Genomic DNA, 18,734 nt, shown 5'->3' with positions numbered 1-18,734 from the left:
TGGGGGCTGTCAAGATCTGCTGATAGGTTCTTTTGGCCAGAGTGGCAGGCAGCTGGCAGAGGAGGGGCGGGGAGGAGCTGCTTCCAGCACACGACTGGTGTTTATCTCATGGTTCAAGGACTCCCCTGGGGTCACTACACACTGTGAGATGTGGTACACCACAAGCACAAGGGCAGTATTGCTACCCTTGCATGTTCCCATTCCAGACGGGATCAACACTACACGACAAGTACAGAATGAAAGAGAAAAACACACTGACCAGTGGCCCAGATGAATGATGAGAGTTTATACTTTGCCCTCTGGAGCTGCAGCGGAGGGGAGGTGTGGAGAGGTTTCGATGAGGCTCTTCTTTTTTGCCATTGTTAATCTGTCTGTTATTGCTAATGTATGTAAAAAACACAAAAGCAGTGATGTTATCAAATAGAACTATGCCTTCGATTCATCCCAAACCAATTCCTTTCCCCAGATTCTATTTTGTAATATTCACTGTATACAGATTTTGTTCTTAAGGGAGAATAATAAATATTGCTTTAAAATAAGACATGCCCTCTTAAGGACCTCTCAGAAATAAGGGCAAGAATAGTGACAATGACACTCAAGATCACTTTTAATATTTCAGTTCTGTGCAATGTATTACTTCTATATTAACAAACATAAATGTTCTTTTTGAAAATACTGTGGCATGCACTAAGCACTTAAATGACAAGATAAAAATGCTAAAATAAAATATTTTGCTGCTAGGCCTAATGCAAATGAATTCCAGAGCATGGTATGAGATCACATTAATAGTTAAACCATCTTGATTATCAATATCAATTTTATACTTAAGTGTATGCTTCAGTAGAAAAAAATACACATATTTGCGTCTGCCTATGCTTGTCTATTTTCATAAACAAAATTTTTCATAAACAAAATTTAACCAAAACTAAAACATTTAAATTATGAACTGACACATTAACAGAAACATTACCTTGGGATTTTGTGATTAGTTATATGTTCCTTGTTGGCCTCTTTGTCTTTATTTAGTTTTTCTTTCTTTCTGGAGGGCCTCTGCTGAATTACTTCTCCTTTATCAAACATGAGGTGTAGGCGATAACTGACCAATTTGATTATTGTGAAGAATACAGTCACTGAACTGCAGTAAAAAAATGCAGTGATAGCATTTGGAGGAAAAGCCTAAAGAAGATAAAAGAAAGAAAAACTTCATTCATTTGCAGGATTATCTTTTGCTTTTCAGTCTAAAAGCATTGTTGGACTACTCACTGAATACAAATTGGGCAAGATTTCAAATTCTATTGGCTTTACAACTTTTCCTGGTTGTGATACCTGAGAAGAAAGAGCTGCTATCTTTTTATCTTTTTAAAAAAATCTTTCTTGTTTCTCAGATTCTGGTACTAGTCGCATTGGAGATCAACATTTCATTTGCAGGCAGTAACCCCACAGAGCAAAAGGTGTTTTACAGTGAGCCCTTCCATGTTCTACTAGTTCTTTTCTATAGCCTGATCTGACCTTCCTGCACATCTGCTTGTAGCAAAGCCAGGAGAAAGGCCTTTGAGATTCTGTTTCTGTCAACAAAACACAAAAAGCCTTGTTTAGAACATAGGAAAGAAGGAAAGAGAAAGGTTAATGTAACATCCCCTCCCTTCCCCCTCCCTTCCTTCCTTTCTTCCTTCCTTTCTCCCTTCCTCCTTTCCTTCTTCTTTCCTTCTTTCCTCCCCCCCCCTTCCTTCCTTGTTTCCTTCCTACTACCCAACAGGAGAGTAGGGAAGGAAAGAAGGAAGGAAGGAATATTCTGTTGGGTTAACACCATCAAGCCATGTATTTCCCTAGTGGTTTGACGGAGGCAAGGGGCCACCAAAAGGTACACTGCTTCTAAAAGGAAGAAGGATATTGACATTAGTGTAGAAGGATCTGAGCATAGATATCCTGGTGAAGGTCAGCTCAATTCTGTCCAATCCTCTCAAGAAACAAAAAGAATCACTGGGATCCATGCAATTGTCCCACTCTATAGGATCCCCCACATACCTTCCTAGTTCTCTCCCAGGACCATGGATGATTATAGGTTCTCTAGTCCTTCCTAAACTAATTTCTTATCTTTGGAGATTGAAATAGATCCCAGTGTCTCAAGATTATATAAAAGACAGCCTCCATAAAAAGCAAGATCCTTTTATCAATGCACATCGCTGAAGGATCTCAAGAAATCCAGTGATAAGTATAGACTCTCCTTTGACCTGGAACCTGCTAGGCCTGTAGACAACATGGCCCAGTCCAAGTCTGCTCCCAAGTAGCCTGTGCACATGCCATGGTCCCATGATAATCCATCATCTAGGTAAGACCATTCCAAAAACAACATAGCCAAACAAAAAGAATAAAGAAAGAGAAAAACTATTAACAACAAGTAAAGCTGAAATGAATTTTCATCATCACTCAATTGCTTTTACTTTATGGGGAAAAGGTCCACATATAAATATAAATTAATAAGTGAATGAAAGATTTATTAAATAAAATAGATGACAGATTAGATAGATAGATAGATAAATAGATAGATAGAAGAGAGGGGGAGAGAGAGAGAGAAATAAAGTCGGGTTACCTACCTGGAAGCAGATAAGTTTCCCATTTACACACATACCTCCTGATGAGAAGCTATGATGAACTTCAAGCAATACAAAGAGAAATTAAAAGAGAAAGAGCGATAGGGGCCACAGTCTCCAATGTTTTTCCTTTTTTCTTTTTTTAAGATTTTATTGATTCATGAGAGAGAGAGAGAGAGAGAGAGAGAGAGAGAGAGAGGCAGAGACACAGGCAGAGACACAGGCAGAGGGAGAAGCAGCTCCACGCAGGGAGCCTGATGTGGGAGTAGATCCTGTGTCTTCAGGATCAGGCCCTGGGCTGAAGGTGGCGCTAAACCGTTGAGCCACCCAGGCTGTCCTCCAATGCTTTTTCTTAACATGTCTGCATATTTCAGGTCTAAAAATACTTAGGGTAAAGCTAGAGAATGAGTTTGAAGAAACTAATACAGGAAGAATAAAACCCAGAATATGTCCTGAGAATAAATTAGCACACTGTCATATACAAATTATATTCAAAAGTTGTTTAAATTATAATATAATTTGCAATTCATAGTACTCTGATTAGCAGAGACCACAGAGAAATGTGTTCACAGCCTCCCTTGCAGTCAGGCCAGGGCCATGTGACTACTTTTGGCCAAAGGACCAAGAGGGGAAATGGCTGGTGTTACTTCTAAGCTGAGATAGTTAGGAGGTAGGTGCCTCCTCCATCCCACTGTTCTCTTTAGTTGACAATCTCAGAGGCTGTGTTTCTTAGATATCCACTTGCAAGATGACAGAACTTCCTTCAGCCTGGGTATCTGGGTGACTCTGGGACAAGGCCCTTACAGACCTGAGAGGCACATGTACTAGAAGTGAGAAAAAAAAAGTCCTTTGACTCATTAAACCACTGAAATTCAGGGTTTTGCCTGCTGTGGCAGCCAGCACTGATTAACCTAATATGGGGGGTTCCATTTCCATGAGGAAGCTTCCATTCAAATTATAGGTATTCAGAAGAGAATACCAAGGAAGGTGAGAGAGAAAAGACTACATATGGATACTGGGATAATTCATTTTGAAAAAAAAGAGGTACTATTTTTCAGTTTACCCTCATAAATATGGATTATAGGATTGGCTTGGTAGTGTTTAAATGAAGAGAAAGCAAGAAATAATGAGGTTTACTATCTAGTTTGCAACCCACACAAGAAAAGGTCCTTGCCTCATCTTTATGACGGTCTACTGGGACTTTGTCACATCCCCAGAAAGCCCACAGACCTTACCAGGCCATAGTGAAAGACAGTGATTTTACTGAAAATTTCCAGGGAGAGAGGAAAAGTTACAACATGCTACAGATGGCACATTATTCCTCCCAAAATTCCCTGATCTCACTTAAAGCCTCTTCCTTCAGAAGACCCTGCAAATAGAATCTAGAATCCTCCCAAATATCCCTTTTTAAATGCCCTGTAATTAATCTCAGCTCAGACTCCTCCAATTTCCAGGGACATCACTGAAAATTACTTTCAAGGCCATTTTACTGCTGACATCATTATGCTCAGTCAACAAAAGATCCCCAGCTTCTAGCATTTTCTGTTCTTGTAAGTAGATTGCAAGGAGAGGAGGAGGATTTGGGAAGAAATGTGTTGTGGATGAGCAGTTTTTAATTGACTTTTAACTTATATAACAGATTTCCCTCAACTCCCACCCTATATTAGGTATATTCAGATTCTGAATACAGGTTTATTTGTTACAAGGGAACTCACAATATTTTCTTTGTTTCCATGAACTTATCATTTTAACACATTCTAATGAATAAGAGACAATATTTTTCAAAATTATAACCTTGTCCATAGAAATGCTTTATGTTGTTCTCTGACATATTATTAAGATAACTAGTATAAGGGGATCCATGGATGGCTCAGAGGTTTAGTGCCTGCCTTCAGCCCAGGGCGTGATCCTGGAGTCACAGGATCGAGTCCTGCATCAGATTCCCTGGATGGAACCTGCTTCTCCCTCTGCCTGTGTCTCTGCCTCTCTCTCTCTCTCTCTCTCTCTCTGTGTCATGAATAAATAAAATCTTTAAAAAATATATAACTAGTATAATAACTCATTTCACCAAACTTTTTTTGATAAAATTTCAAGAAAAACATCATGCTGTTATCAACTAAGCAATTACAAATAGTCATTTGCACTTCTCACAAAACTAGATTTCTTGGGATTTGGCGCCATCTAGAAGTATCTGTGTGAACAACTAAATCCCCTACAGTCCCCTCAGGCGGAACCTACCTCTGTTCCTTGAGGTTCATAGCTCAGCCTCTCTCATAGAGTGTATGCCCTCTTTTAAATATGTTTATTGTGGTAAAACATATATAACATTAAAATTTACCATTTTAATCATCTTTAAATGTGCAGTTCAATGGCATTCAGTACATACACACTGTTGTGCAACCATCACCACTATCCATCTCTGGAACTTCTTCATCCTCCAATCTGAAAGTTTAAATCCATTAAAATAATAACTCCCCATTTCCTTCTCCCCCAGCCCCTGGCAATCAATATTCTATTTTCTGTCTCTAAGAATCTGATTCTTCTGGGTACTTTATATCATTGGAATCATATAAATTTGTCCTTTGGTAACTTGATTATTTCCCTTCCTATAATGTTCTCAGGGTCCAGCTATATTGTAGCATGGGTCAGATATTCTTTACTTTATAAGGCTAAATAATGTTGCATTCACTTGTTACATATTTTGTTTAACCATTCATCTGTTGATGGACATTTGGATTGTTTCCACAGTTCAGTTATTGTGAATAGTGCTGCTACGAACATGAGTGTGCAAATATCTCTTCAAGACCCTGCTTTTAATCCTTTTGGATACATATCCAGAAGTGGAATTGCTGGATAAACTAGCAATTCTATGTTTAATTGTTTGAGGAACCTCCATACTGTTTTCTGTACTAGCTGTGCCATTTTATACCACTCTGGTTTTTAACTTTAGGCTAATGGGTTATTACTGTCCATCTCTTGAGTAGCCTAGAGAGATCAATAATCTAACTAAGTGAGTGCTATCTATAATAATGCTGGTGTTCAGTGAGAATAAACCACTTCTGAGGGTTTCCACGTGCAGACATAAAGAAGAGCGCTCTTGGGGGTTCAACTTTTATCAATGTGTATTTCATAAAGGTACTTCATCAATCTACTTTCACAAACTAATTTTGAAGAAGCCTTCTGGAAGTTATTTTTTTCATCTTAAAAATGAGGAAGCTGAAACACAAGTGAGTCATACTTCCAAAGTTGATAAGTACATGTGTCTCCTCTCACCTGGAAGCTACTTACCTAGCCATTTCAATGACCTGACAGAGAACCAAGGACTAGGAAGAAAAGATTTTTGAAATGTCTTCTGGGCAGTCAAGGCACACCAGTGTTATAGAGAGACTCCTCTCCACTCCTATGGTTTCTGTAGGAAAGGGAACTGTTCCCTGTACCTGCTGACCTCTTTGTGCTTCTGGCTCTTTCCTCAGGGAATTTTGACCGGTATTTTGGGGAAGCAGGAATTGGGCATGCCATCTCTCCTGTCTCAGGACCCAACTCTGATCAAGGTGGTGTGTGTCTGCGCAGTATCTCTCCATACTACAAGGTTCCAGCATCTGTCCTAAGTCAGAGAGGCTCAATGCTTTCCACACTGTCCCTGAATAGCTAGATAAGGTTCCATGACTCTGGGGTTCATGTTTAGGAAGTTCACCTACCTGCAGATATAACACACTTCCAAATAATAACTAAATTTGCAATAAAGGTAATACCTGAACTCCATCTGTTTGATTACTGCCTCCTTCAAGTAGCTCAGAAAAAGGAGGTGCTATTTACTGGACTGCCAAGTCTATGTACAAAGGTTACAACCTTGAGATTACTCAGAGCATCAGTTGGAAGCTTTGTGTTCTTACTCTAGGCATAATTTACTTATGTGGCACAAAATATGCCTAATGGTATCCTAGCCCATAGCAGGAATTAGAAGGAGAAATGATGAATAAATAGAAGTAACCACAATAATGTAACAAGACATGCCTAATGATAGTGTAAATAGTGTTGGAAAAGTACCAAAAAAAATGAAAAAGCAAGTCACTTATGTAATCACTTTCTGAAACACAAATACTCTTCAGCTATCTCTGAGGACATCACTACAAAAACATAAGATATGTAGGAGTACAAAGAAAATGTTCAATGATATTCAATATACAATCAGAAAATGCAGGGAAATGTAAAACTATCAATGTGGTTAAAACAAATTGAATTTTCATGTTTTAAGGTTAAGATTCAAGTAATTTAGAAAATGTTTTTACTCAGAGTACGTGGCTTAACGAATAAGGCATCATTAATCTGCTAAACATAACACTTTTGTTGTTTCTGACATTTATGCACCATCAAGGAGTGTTCAGATGGTTCTTCTGTGTGCCAGGATATTATCTCTGGCTGTGAGGAACTGCCCAGTGTGGGTATCTGTGTCATCTGGGGCAGAAACAGGCTTTGGAACCTCCTCGTTCAAATCTCCGGAAGCCTAACCAGCTCACGGCTATTAGAAGATCCTAGGTTAGAGCAGGCCGGGTGGCTCAGAGGTTTAGCGCCGCCTTCAGCCCAGGGCATGATCCTGGAGACCCAGGATAGAGTCCCACATAGGGCTTCCTGCATTGAGCCTGCTTCTCCCTCTGCCTGTGTCTCTGCCTCTCCCTCTCTGTGCCTCTCACAAATAAATAGATAAAATCTTAAAAAAAAAAAAAAAAAGATCTTAGGTTATTCTAAAAAGACGGGGTACAGACTCAACAACTGAGTTGCTTTATCTGCTTCAGAGGTAAGAGAGATCCCCTCTTGTTCATGATTTAGTCAAATTAGGAGAGAAGAGCTTTGTCCATCTGACTATCCATTCCTCATTCATTCATTCATTCAGTAGACATATGTGAAGTGTTATGTCAAAGCATTAGTCCCAATGACTTCTTTCAGGTAGGATTTTTGAGTCTTATCTAAGTAAACTATAACTCCCTTGGAAGAGGAAAAAATCAGGCCACCAAGATAGAGAAGTACAATCATTTTTCTGCATTTATATATATGAAGGGATTTACAGGTTTTCACATCTTAAATAACAGTTCCTGAAGTTCCATTATGAAAAAACAACAAAAAACACATTTAATACTTTCTCAGAAAATCTGGAACTTAGTATTTTATATTGAAACTAGAATGAGCTCAGCAGTATCCTCCACAGGATACTGGGAATGTGGTCGAGAACTCCTGGAGGCAGACAGCGTTGGAAACTCCTGACAGAATAGGGGAAAGAGCCCCCCATGCAGCACCCTCAGAAGTAGGCCAGCCTTGCAAAATAATACTGGCCAAAAAATGGTGAAGTGAGTAGAATCAAGAAATATGACTGGTTCCCAAAAAACAGCCCTACTTGATCTCTATCTTACAAAGTAAGATAAGAAAAAGAAGAATATCACATGTTCTCTTGGGCCTGCTACTTGACTGCATTTGGGTCTGCTTGTCTGTTTATCAGATCTGCTCTGATTTCTTTGAGCTCCTGGGCCTCCTGCTTTGTGTGCAGCTTTCATGAGGGGAATGCGGGATACAGAAATGGCAAATGTTTGGATTGACAAGGCAATGCTACAGGGAATGATAAGACAGAAAAACAGCTGAAGGTTGCACAGGTAGATGTGAGGCAGGGGCACTAAAATGAAAATCTCTGTGGCTCTGACTGCTTTGAAAACCATTTAGGAAGCTGGTACCTGTAAGATATCAATCTCATTACAATTGCACCAAAAATCATAAGATACCTAGGAATAAACCTAACCAAAGAGGTAAAGGATCTGTACTCTAAACGCTACAGAACACTTATCAAAGAAATTGAGGAAGACACAAGGAAATGGAAAAATACTCCATGCTCATGGATTGGAAGAATAAATATTGTTAAAATGTCTATGCTACCCAGAGCAATCTACGTATTCAGTGCAATCTCTATCAAAATACCATCAACATTTTTCAGAGCTGGAACAAATAATCCTAAAATTTGCATGGAACCAGAAAAGACCTTGAATAGCCACAGGAATGTTGAAAAAGAAAACTAAAGCTGGGGGCATCACAATGCCTGAGTTAAAGCTTTATTACAAAGCTGTAATCATCAAGACAGTGTGGTACTAGCCCAAAAACAGACACATAGATCGATGGAACAGAATGGAGGATCCAGAAACGGACCCTCATCGCTATGGTCATCTAATCTTCGAAAAAGTGGGAAAGAATATCCAGTGGAAAAAGGACAGTCTCTTCGATAAATGGTGGGGGGGGGAATTGGACAGCCAGATGCAGAAGAATGAAACTGGACCATTTTCGTACACTATACATAAAGATAAACTCAAAATGGATGAAAGACCTAAATGTGAGACAGGAATCCATCTAAATCCTAGAAAAGAACACAGGCAGAAACCTCTTTGATCTCAGCTGGAGCAACTTCTTTAGACATGTCTAAAAAGCAAGAGAAATAAAAGAAAATGAACTACTGGGACTTCATAAAGATAAAAAGCTTCTGCACAGCAAAGGAAAGAGTCAACAAAACTAAAAGGCAATGTAGAGAATAGGAGAAGATATTTGCAAATGACCTATCAGAGAAAGGGCTAGTATCCAAGATCTATCTATAAAGAACTTCTCAAACTCAACATCCAAAAAACCAAATAATTTAGTCAAGAACTGGACAGAAGACATGAACCGGTATCTCTTCAAAGAAAACATACAAATGGCCAACAGGCACATGAAAAAAAAAATGTTCCACATCACTTGGCATCAAGGAAATACAAATCAAAACCACAATGAAATGCCACCTCACAACAGTCAGAATGGCTAAAATGAACAAGTCAGGAAATGACGGATGTTGTTGAGGTTGCAAAGAAAGGGAAACCCTCCTACACTGTTGGTGGGAATGTAAGCTGGTACAGCCACTCTGGAAAACAATACAGAGGTTCCTCAAGAAGTTAAAAATAGAGCTGCCCTATAACCCAGCAATTGCACTAGCAACCCAAAGATACAACTGTAATGATCCAAATGGGCATCTGCACCCCTATGTCCACAGCAGCAATGTCCACAATAGCCAGAAAGAACCAAGATGTCCATCGACAGATGAACGGATTAAGAAATTGTGTGTGTGTGTGTGTGTGTGTGTGTGTGTATACACACACATATATATATATAAAGTAAGATAAACAAAAAGAAGAATACCACACGTTTTCTTGGGCCTACTACTTGATTGCATTTGGGTCTGCTTGTCTTTCATTGAGAGACAATATATATATATGCTATATAATATTACTCAGCTATCAGAAAAGATGAATACTTACCATTTATATTGACCTGGATGGAACTGGAGGGTATTATGCTGAGTTAAGTAACTCAATCAGAGAAAGACAATTATCATATGATTTCACTCATACATAGAATATAAGAAACAGCATAGAGGATCATGGGGAAGGGAAGGAAAACCGAATGGGAAGTCATCAAAGAGGGAGAACAAAATGAGACTCTTAACTATAGGAAACAAACTGAGGGTTGCTGGAGAGGTGGGGGAAGGAGGATTGGGTAACTGGGTGATGGGCATTAAGGAGGGCATGTGATATGATAAGCACTGGATGTCATATGCAACTGATAAATTATTGAACACTACATCTGAAACTAATGATGCACTAGATGTTGGCTAATTGAATTTAAATTTTAAAAAAGAAAGAAAGCTGGCATCTGCAATTACCTAATCCCTTCTTTCTCTCCTCTTCTCATAAAGAATATTTATGGTGGATGGCTTAGTCAATGGATGTCTAGTACAGCCAAGAAATCTAGATGCATGTTGTCATTTCCATTTCAGATGGTCACAGTAAGAGGTAATATTTCATTTATGTGTTTAATGTACACTGAGCGAAACAGGATGAACCAATCAATAAACTCATTTAAGGCAAAGTGATGTCATTCTTGACACAGATAAGCTCAGCCAGGAATCTATACTGATAGTGAGTTTGTATATCATTGAATATCAATGTCATGTGTTTCCTAATAGAAGAAAAATTGTGATTTTGCACTTAAAATGAAAATTTAATAAGGTGAATATTTACAAAATATAAACCATACCCGATCAATTTTGTATTTGACATACAAATCTAAACTTACACATTGATTTTCCGTAAGGAATTTTAAATTCCTTTGAGTTTTTAAGTACCCACAAAAACAAAATGATAGGGAAAATGTTTAGTGTCATGAAATTTCAAACGTGTTTCAGTTAGTATTTAAATTTAATGAATCTAAGTATTGCATTTCTTAATTCTTACGCAATATTCTTCAAAATCTATTGTATGGAAAGATTAAAATCAGCCAGTAATACTGCTTTCGAAAGGCAATAAGGAATTGCCTGCTGGGACACCTGGGTGGTTCAGCATCTGCCTTTGGCCCAGGGCGTGATCCTGGAGCCCTGGGATGGAGTCCCACAACAGGCTCCTTATGAGGAGCCTGCTTCTCCCTCTGCTTGTGTCTCTGCCTCTCCCTCTCTCTGTATCTCTCATGAATAAATAAAATCTTTTTTAAAAAGGGAATAGTGAGGCAAAAATGAATTGAATTTACACTTTTTCTTTATACACTCTGCTTCACAAATAAGCAGAAGCTGCAATGCTGTCTGAACCACAGAAATGGTGAGCTCACAGCTCAAGATGAGAGACTGAGCTAGAAGGGATCCCTGCACAGGCTCCAAGTCCACCTACAGATTTTGCAAACCTTCCCTTGATCAGCCTGTTTTTCAGCATGCTAGGAAGAAACTGGATATTGGTATGTCTCAGAATCCTTTCCTTCTACCCAGTGGCAAGTGTCTTCAGTCTGATTCTTCCATAGGCCATAGCTATCAAGGATTGCCCAGTGGGCTTCTGCTCCTTCCTGTTCAATTGTGTTTTTTCAATAGAATGGAAGTTCTACTGGTATTTAAGGTCCAGCAATTTTTAATTGTGCAATATGTTCAGCATGTCTTCCCCCTACTCTTTAAATACTATTGTGAGGTCTAATTGAAATACCGCTATGATAAAGTTGTTGAGATGAACCACAAAATGCTCCTTACAAAAACTACCAATGCTTCTTGGGGGCAGTTACTTCTCCTAATCTAGAGCCACCTACTTAACTATAACGTAAGGAGTAGATATTACCACCTTGCAGTGAGTTCCCCTAGAGTCATGGACATCACCCACTGATGTTATATAATGATCCACCTCATTCTTTTACCCTAGAGTTTCTCAACCCCAGTACTTTGACACCTTAGGCTGAGTAATTCTGTTGTGGGAGCTGTCCCGTGCACTGTCCCTGGTGCTGCTAGGTTCCAGAAGCAACCCTTCAAGTGTGGCTACCAAAATTGTCTCCAGACATTGCAAAACGTCCCTAGAGGGGGTACAGCCTTGACCTCCTCACTGGAAACAACTACTTAGCCCATAAATGTATATGTGATTACCAAACACAGAGATAAAAAATATAGTCCCTATGCTCACAGAGTTCAAGGTCAGGACAGATGAGGAGATAATTACAAGAGAGAGTGGCAAGTGCTGTCATTCTGGTCCACCAAGACTGAGAGGTGGGGGTAAGAGGCCACAGAGATCATTCCAGAGCAAGTAGTCATCTTTGAGAACTTGAAGGACTATAACACAAGGCAGGCAGAAGGCGTGCCACATAGAAGCACAGAGCCTTCCAGGAAAAGCATGCATTCCAGAATAAGACACAGGGGCACTCCAGTGGGAGCACAGTGATAACACGTGAAAAGTCTCACACACTAGACACTGAGGAATTCCATCTCCACCATGAAAAAAGAGCATAGAAGTCTGTTTAAGCATGGAAGCAAAAAGTTGCTCTCTGAATTCTACAAGATCATCAGTGTGCATGGCAGGCTGGACAGAGGAGTGAGACTGACTCTGACTACTCTATGGTAGAGTTTAATGAAATCATCTGTGTGGATGCCCACTGTACAACAATAAACTATGATTTTCTTTAATTTTTTAAGGTTTTATTTATTTATTCATGAGAGACATAGAGAGGCAGAGACATAGGCAGAGGGAGAAGCAGGCTCCCTGCAGGGAGCCCAATTAGGAACTAGATCCCAGGACCCTGGGATCACACCCTGAGCCAAAGGCAGACAACCACTGAACCACCCAGGCGTCCCATAAACTATGATTTTTCACAAAATTGCTCCAAAAACTGTAAAGTACAATATGAAGTATTAAACTATTATCTTTGTTCTCCTATGTTAACATTAAAAACCCCAAAGAAATCTCTAAAAGAAACATCTTGAGACCACCAGCATCAATGGCAGGATTGTTGGAATAAATGAATAATCTTACAAGGTGACTACTGGGAAGGAAGTACCATATGGTAAGTTCTCACATTTTTTTTACTTTAAAAAGTTATTATTTATGGAAAACAGTGTCTCCAAAAATTAAAAATAGAATAACCATATGATCCAGCAATTCCACTTCAACTCAAAAGAAGTGAAAGCAAGGTCTCAAAGAGATTTTTGTGCACCCGTGTTCATAGCAGCATTATTCACAACAGCAAGAGGTGGAAGCCACCCAAGTGTCTATGCAAAGATGATAAACAAAATGTTGCATACACACACACACACACATACATATATAATAAAACATTATTCAGCCTTAAAAAGGAAGCAAATTACAACCACAGATGAATCTTGAGGACATTATGCTAAGGAAAATAAGCCAATCACAAAAAATCCCCAAGTACCATGTGATTACACTTATATGATGAATCCACAGTAGTTAAATTTATAGAAAAGGAAAGTCGCATAGTGATTACCAGGGACACAGTAGAGGGGGAATGGGGAGTTGCTATTTAATAAACACAGAGTTTCAATTTTGCAAGATGAAAACTTTCTGAGATTGGTTGCACAACCATATTAATATACTTAACACTACTGAACCATACACTCAGAAATGGTGAAGTTAGTTGGGGCTCCTGAGTGTTTCAGTCAGTTAAGTAAGCATCTGTCTTTGGCTCAGGTCATGATCGTGGGGTCTTGGATCAAGCCCCATGTCAGGTTCCTGTTGGGCGGAGAATCAGATTCTCCTTCTGCCTCAGCTCCTCCACCCCCACACTCATTCTCTCTCTCTCTCTTTCTCAAATGAATAAATAAAAAATTTTAAAAAGAAGTGATGAAGATGGCAAATTTTAAGTTATGTGTATTTTGCCACACTTTTTTAAAGTAATTATTATTTATAGCACTTGAGATTATGTATGGCATGTTCCATCTGAGAAATATGAACACATGAGGTTCCTCTGACTGAAAATAGAGGCTCAGTGGGACCAGTTCCTCAGAATGTCAGCTGATTCTCCCAGAAGACCTCTTCAAGATCAAACTGCATCCACTCAAGTGTCGGCTGCCCAGAGTAAGCTACAGGTAAAAGCCCCACACAGTTAGCTGGACCACAGAAGTGACCAAGCTGCCTACCTATTCATTCAGCCTCTCACAAGTATGTGCTGAATACACACTCTGGGCCAGGTGCTGTGTTTGGCAAGGGGGATGGATCTGTGAACAAAACATGCAAAGGTCTGTCTTTAAGGAGCATCTGTTATAGCACAAACAAATTACAAAGTTGTTTTTGTCCAACAAGGGGACCTAACCTAGTTTGGGATGCCAGGAAATAATCCTGTATGAAACTGATATTTAACTTAAACACTGAAGAATGAAATATAGGTAACTTGGAAAGGTGAGTGGGGAGATTTCAGGCCATGGGAATGGGTGCAAAAGCTATAAAGGGGTCTCAGATAGGAAGAAGCTCTATGGAGCTGACCACCCTGTGGAGAGGTGGAAGGAGAAAGGAGTGAGATGAAGACAGGAACCCAGGAAGGGCTAGAGGCCATGGCCTGCTGTTTGGCCCCTTCAGGCATGCCTCAGCCCGATGGGGAGGCCTAGCTTGTTCCTCTTCCCTTCTCTGCTCTCTGGTATACTAGAGAGTCCCTCTCAAGCACCATTTTATCACATCACTGCCCAATGCAAACACTGACACTTAATTCTCTGTAGCACTTCTTAGATTCTTTCCAAACCTTTTCAGGGCAAGGCCCCCATAAGCCTCCAGGCTCTTGATCATTGCATAACAAGGATGTGCTCTGGGGTCCTCCACTGAAGGCAAAAAACCCCAAACCAATTGGCCTTGAAGAGTAAGTTGCCTGGATGGTGAGTTGAAACGAACACACATAAAGTGGCATACAAACAATACAGAGTGGCACACAACTGAGGGGCTCACTCAAGTAAGGCTGAGCATGAGGCTGTCTAATAAGACACAGTGGAGAAAATCATGGAGAAGGGGAGATGTTGTGGAGGGCTGCATGGGGAGGCTGGGCTTCAATCATGACGTTGGAAAGATACAACACAATGGAGCAGGAGGTTAGGGAAGCATGGGTGCTGGGCATATTCCATTAGTACAGATACAACAGACAAAGCCATCAGAGGGGCTTGACTCTTGAGGCAAAGAGAAGATAATGAAATGCAGAGCTAGATTGAAGAAGAAAGGGGTAAATGAAGCCATGCAGAGAAGGCAAGGAAGTAAAGAATGACAAATGCAAGATGAGGGATGGCAGAAGACACCGTTCCTTATTGATTGGTTGGTTAGTAAATGGTTTAGTGTACACTATATGTTAAGCACTCGGATTTTCAAGTCAGCTATTATTTGTGCCACTCATAGAAGGTTATCTCACTTTTATGGACTCTCCTTTCTGGTAATTATAAACTCCCTGAATGCAAGGGCTGAGTCTACTCTTTGTACATCCTGCAGTGCCTGGCAAATGGTCAGCACTGTGCCCTTTCTGGGCCTCAGCAGTTATACTGGGCCCTGGTCTCCCTCATGCTCAAGGCTCCTGAACAATGGCAAGGACAAACTGTGCTTTCCTCAGGAGCTGACAAAGCTAAGTGCAGGGAGAAGTCGCAAGAAGTTGCTGACTCATGGCAAGGTGTTGGGGCTTCCACCCTGGGCTGCTTTCAGGTCCTCCTGAGATGATCAGTACAGAATATATGGAGGGAGAAAGGATCCTCAGCAGAGACACCATGTCAGGTAGACCAGCACCTTGAGAAGCAGTTTACTTGGAAAGGGGGACATGGGCTCCAATCTCAAGAATCAGAGCAAGAAAAGGTCTTACAGAATTGTGCCTGGGGGCACCTGGGTGGCTCAGTGGCTGAACGTCGGCCTTTGGCTCAGGGCATGATCACAGGGTCCTGGGATCAAGTCCCACATCAGACTTCCCACAGGGAGCCTGCTTCTCCCTCTGCCTGTGTCTCTGCCTCTCTCTGTGTTTCTCTCATGAATAAGTAAATAAAATCTTAAAAAAAAAAAAAAAAAGAATTGTGCCTGGTGGTGGGATTATGAGATACACTTCTGTGAGAGAGAGTGGAGATTTCTAAGAAGTGAAGGTTCTCTGACAACCAAGAGATTTGAGTAGGATTGTCTCTTCTTTTAGAGAACCCTGGTCCTCTACTCCTTTGCAGCTGGACACACAGACGCCCCTCAGTCTGTTCCATTCTGCAGCCAATCACAGTCCAGTTGCAGGTCTGGAAGCAAGTTTTACTAACAGCAGCTGCTCCGGGTAGTAGAGATGAGCCTTTAAGGCATCCTATATAGCTTCCATATTCCAGCATTAATGTCTGGTCTTCCTATAGGATGCATCCCACTCCTAAATGCATATCAATATATTATGATCCCCTGGGTGCTCAAATGGAACCATCTTTGATGGGCACCTACAAACTTGCCCCCATAGCCTTTTAACATAGCTCTAGATTCTTTAATAGCTTCTTTGGCTTTAGACTCCTCTTCTACGATTTCTGGCCCAGACCTGGGATGTGTCATTTCTCCAAAAAGCCCTTGTTCCTTTTGGAAGAAAATGTCATTCGGAGCCCAGAACCTGGGTATGAGATTCACACATTCTTATTGGGTTATTATTGCTTCTACATGTTTTAATAGAGCTAGAAAATATGTATTCTTTAAGAAAAATAAATAAATCGTTATTTCAGTTAGGTATTTCCAAGTCAGTGAAAGATTACAAGGTTCTATGTTAACTTCTGTGATTTGATTTATGTTTTCTCTTATTGTCAAAATCTTGATTCCTCAAAGTAATAACATGAGTCCTTATTTTTTTTACCCATACATATAAAATAAAATTGAAAAATAATAATATAAAAATATAAAATTTCATTGAGGGCAGTAAGAAAACTTAATTCAATTTTAGATTTCTTTGTGGTTTTTTTATCCTTGTTATACCCCAGGAGACCTAGAAGCTCTATATTTAAAGTCATTTGAAATATTTTTTTGAGTGTGCCAGCAAACTATGAAACAAGTTCATTTCTTGTTTTTAACTCAGTTGCCTTACTACATTCTTTCCCTCTGCCTATTTTTATTCATTTTTTAAAATTTATCCTTTCATTGTGTCTTCTTTAAACATAGGCAACTGGATTTCATATTCATATTTCCCTCCTCCTTTTTAATCTATACATAAATTCTGTTTTTTTTTTTCACAACAGTGGGTCCTAAGGATCATTTTCGTAGTAGCCTACTTCCTCACCCACCTTCTTTTATAACTGCACAGCACTCTGCTATATGGATATACTGAAATTCCATCAACTAGCTCCATGTCAATGGAAATATGCTTCTAGTTTGCTATAACAAATAGTGCTTCAGTGACTCGCCTTGTACATATATGCCTCTAAATTTCTGAGAATAGCTATTTATTTAAAATAGATTAAATGGGGGTGCCTGGGTGGTTCAGTTGGTTAAGTGTCTGACTCATGATTTCAGCTCAGGTCATGATCCTAGGGCCTTGACACCAGGCCCAGCACTGGGTTCCCTGCTCAGTGGGGAGTCTGCTTGAGATTCTCTCTCTCCCTCTACCTCTCCTCTGCTCATGCATGCTCTCTCCTTCCTCTCTAAAATAAATAAATAAATCTTTTTTAAACGTTAAAAAAAATAAAGTACATTAGGTGTTCTCTTTTAAGTCTCTGCCATCTAGATATGCCCAAATCACATTACTTTAATATGTATTCCTTGGATTATTAGTAAAATAATCATTCACATGTTCACTGGATATATGTGTATATACATATGTATATTTCTCTGTGTCAACTTTCTACTTACATCACTTTTCAAAGTGTTTATATATTTTTTATTTATTCTTACTTATTCATAAGAGCCATGTAAGGTTAAGTCTGAGGACAAGAGCCACATCTGACTTGTTCTGCATTATACTCTCAACATCCAGCCTGGTATCCAGCTGGTTATTAAAAAATATTAGTGAATAAATATTTATGCCTATATGTTTTAAATTTTTCTCAATTTAACAATTTTGCAACTTAGGGAAGTTATTTAGCCTCTGTAAATCTGTTTCTTCTGTGAAATGGGAATAAAAATTCTTAACAGGATTGTTAATTATTTTATTAATACATTTTTTGAAATGTAATAAGCACGCAAATGTTAATGTCACTTGTTATCACCATAACCATCATCCGCATCTATGCATCATTCATCAAACCATGGAATAAAAAAGGTCAAATATTTTGAGGTCCAGTGTTTTGAGGTGGAGCAAAGGGCAAAAGAGCATATGTTTTTATTGTCTTCATAGACAACCAGAAGCATTAATAATAATACGTAATAAGAAAAAATAATTATGAAATAAGCCAAGACAGCTGTTTTCTTAGGAAAATATTTGTGTCAGGGATTGCTCAGGGATATTTCCTATATTCAGGGATTTTTATTCTTCCCTGATTACTTAGCATCTTGCCATCTTGAAAGGAAAAAGATGTTGTCAAAAGATAAGGAAGACCAATGGCAAATAAGCATTGGTTCTCTTTATCTTTTTTTGAGATGGTAAAGATTTGGAGGAAGGAAATAAGACATACACATGACCCAATACAAAAAACTACTCAGGTCTCTCATAGTCCAAAACTTCTATATTTGCCTTCTATATTTAAGATCAGTCAGTATCAATAAATGAGTTAAAATCATTTTCATTTGATCCAATGGTCTTCTTTTTAAAGTGCAAGTTTCCCATGATGCAAAGAAGATTTACAACTATTAACAAATGTCACAAAAATACATAATTGCCAGCTAAATAATAAAACAAAGGTTATCTTAGAAAAAATAGCAATTTGAACTT

The 18,734-nt window shown here is 39.3% G+C and overlaps 1 protein-coding gene across 4 annotated transcripts in view; it reads right to left on the bottom strand.

Moving 5' to 3' along the window:
* PCNX2 (pecanex 2) overlaps positions 1-18,734 on the bottom strand; it is a 290,657-nt gene that overhangs the window by 259,361 nt on the left and 12,562 nt on the right. For all 4 annotated transcript variants that reach the window (XM_072755955.1, XM_072755958.1, XM_072755956.1 and 1 more), the window contains exons 2-3: positions 971-1,176; positions 260-380 (exon numbers count right to left, since the gene is read on the bottom strand). In XM_072755955.1, the coding sequence (XP_072612056.1) occupies positions 260-380; positions 971-1,176 (327 nt within the window). The remainder of the gene's footprint in view (positions 1-259; positions 381-970; positions 1,177-18,734) is intronic.

Source organism: Vulpes vulpes, chromosome 4, assembly GCF_048418805.1.
Source record: "Vulpes vulpes isolate BD-2025 chromosome 4, VulVul3, whole genome shotgun sequence".
NCBI classification, from domain to species: domain Eukaryota; kingdom Metazoa; phylum Chordata; class Mammalia; order Carnivora; family Canidae; genus Vulpes; species Vulpes vulpes.
The sequence above is the reverse complement of the archived record's forward strand: the minus strand, read 5'-3'. Positions and strand labels throughout refer to the sequence as shown.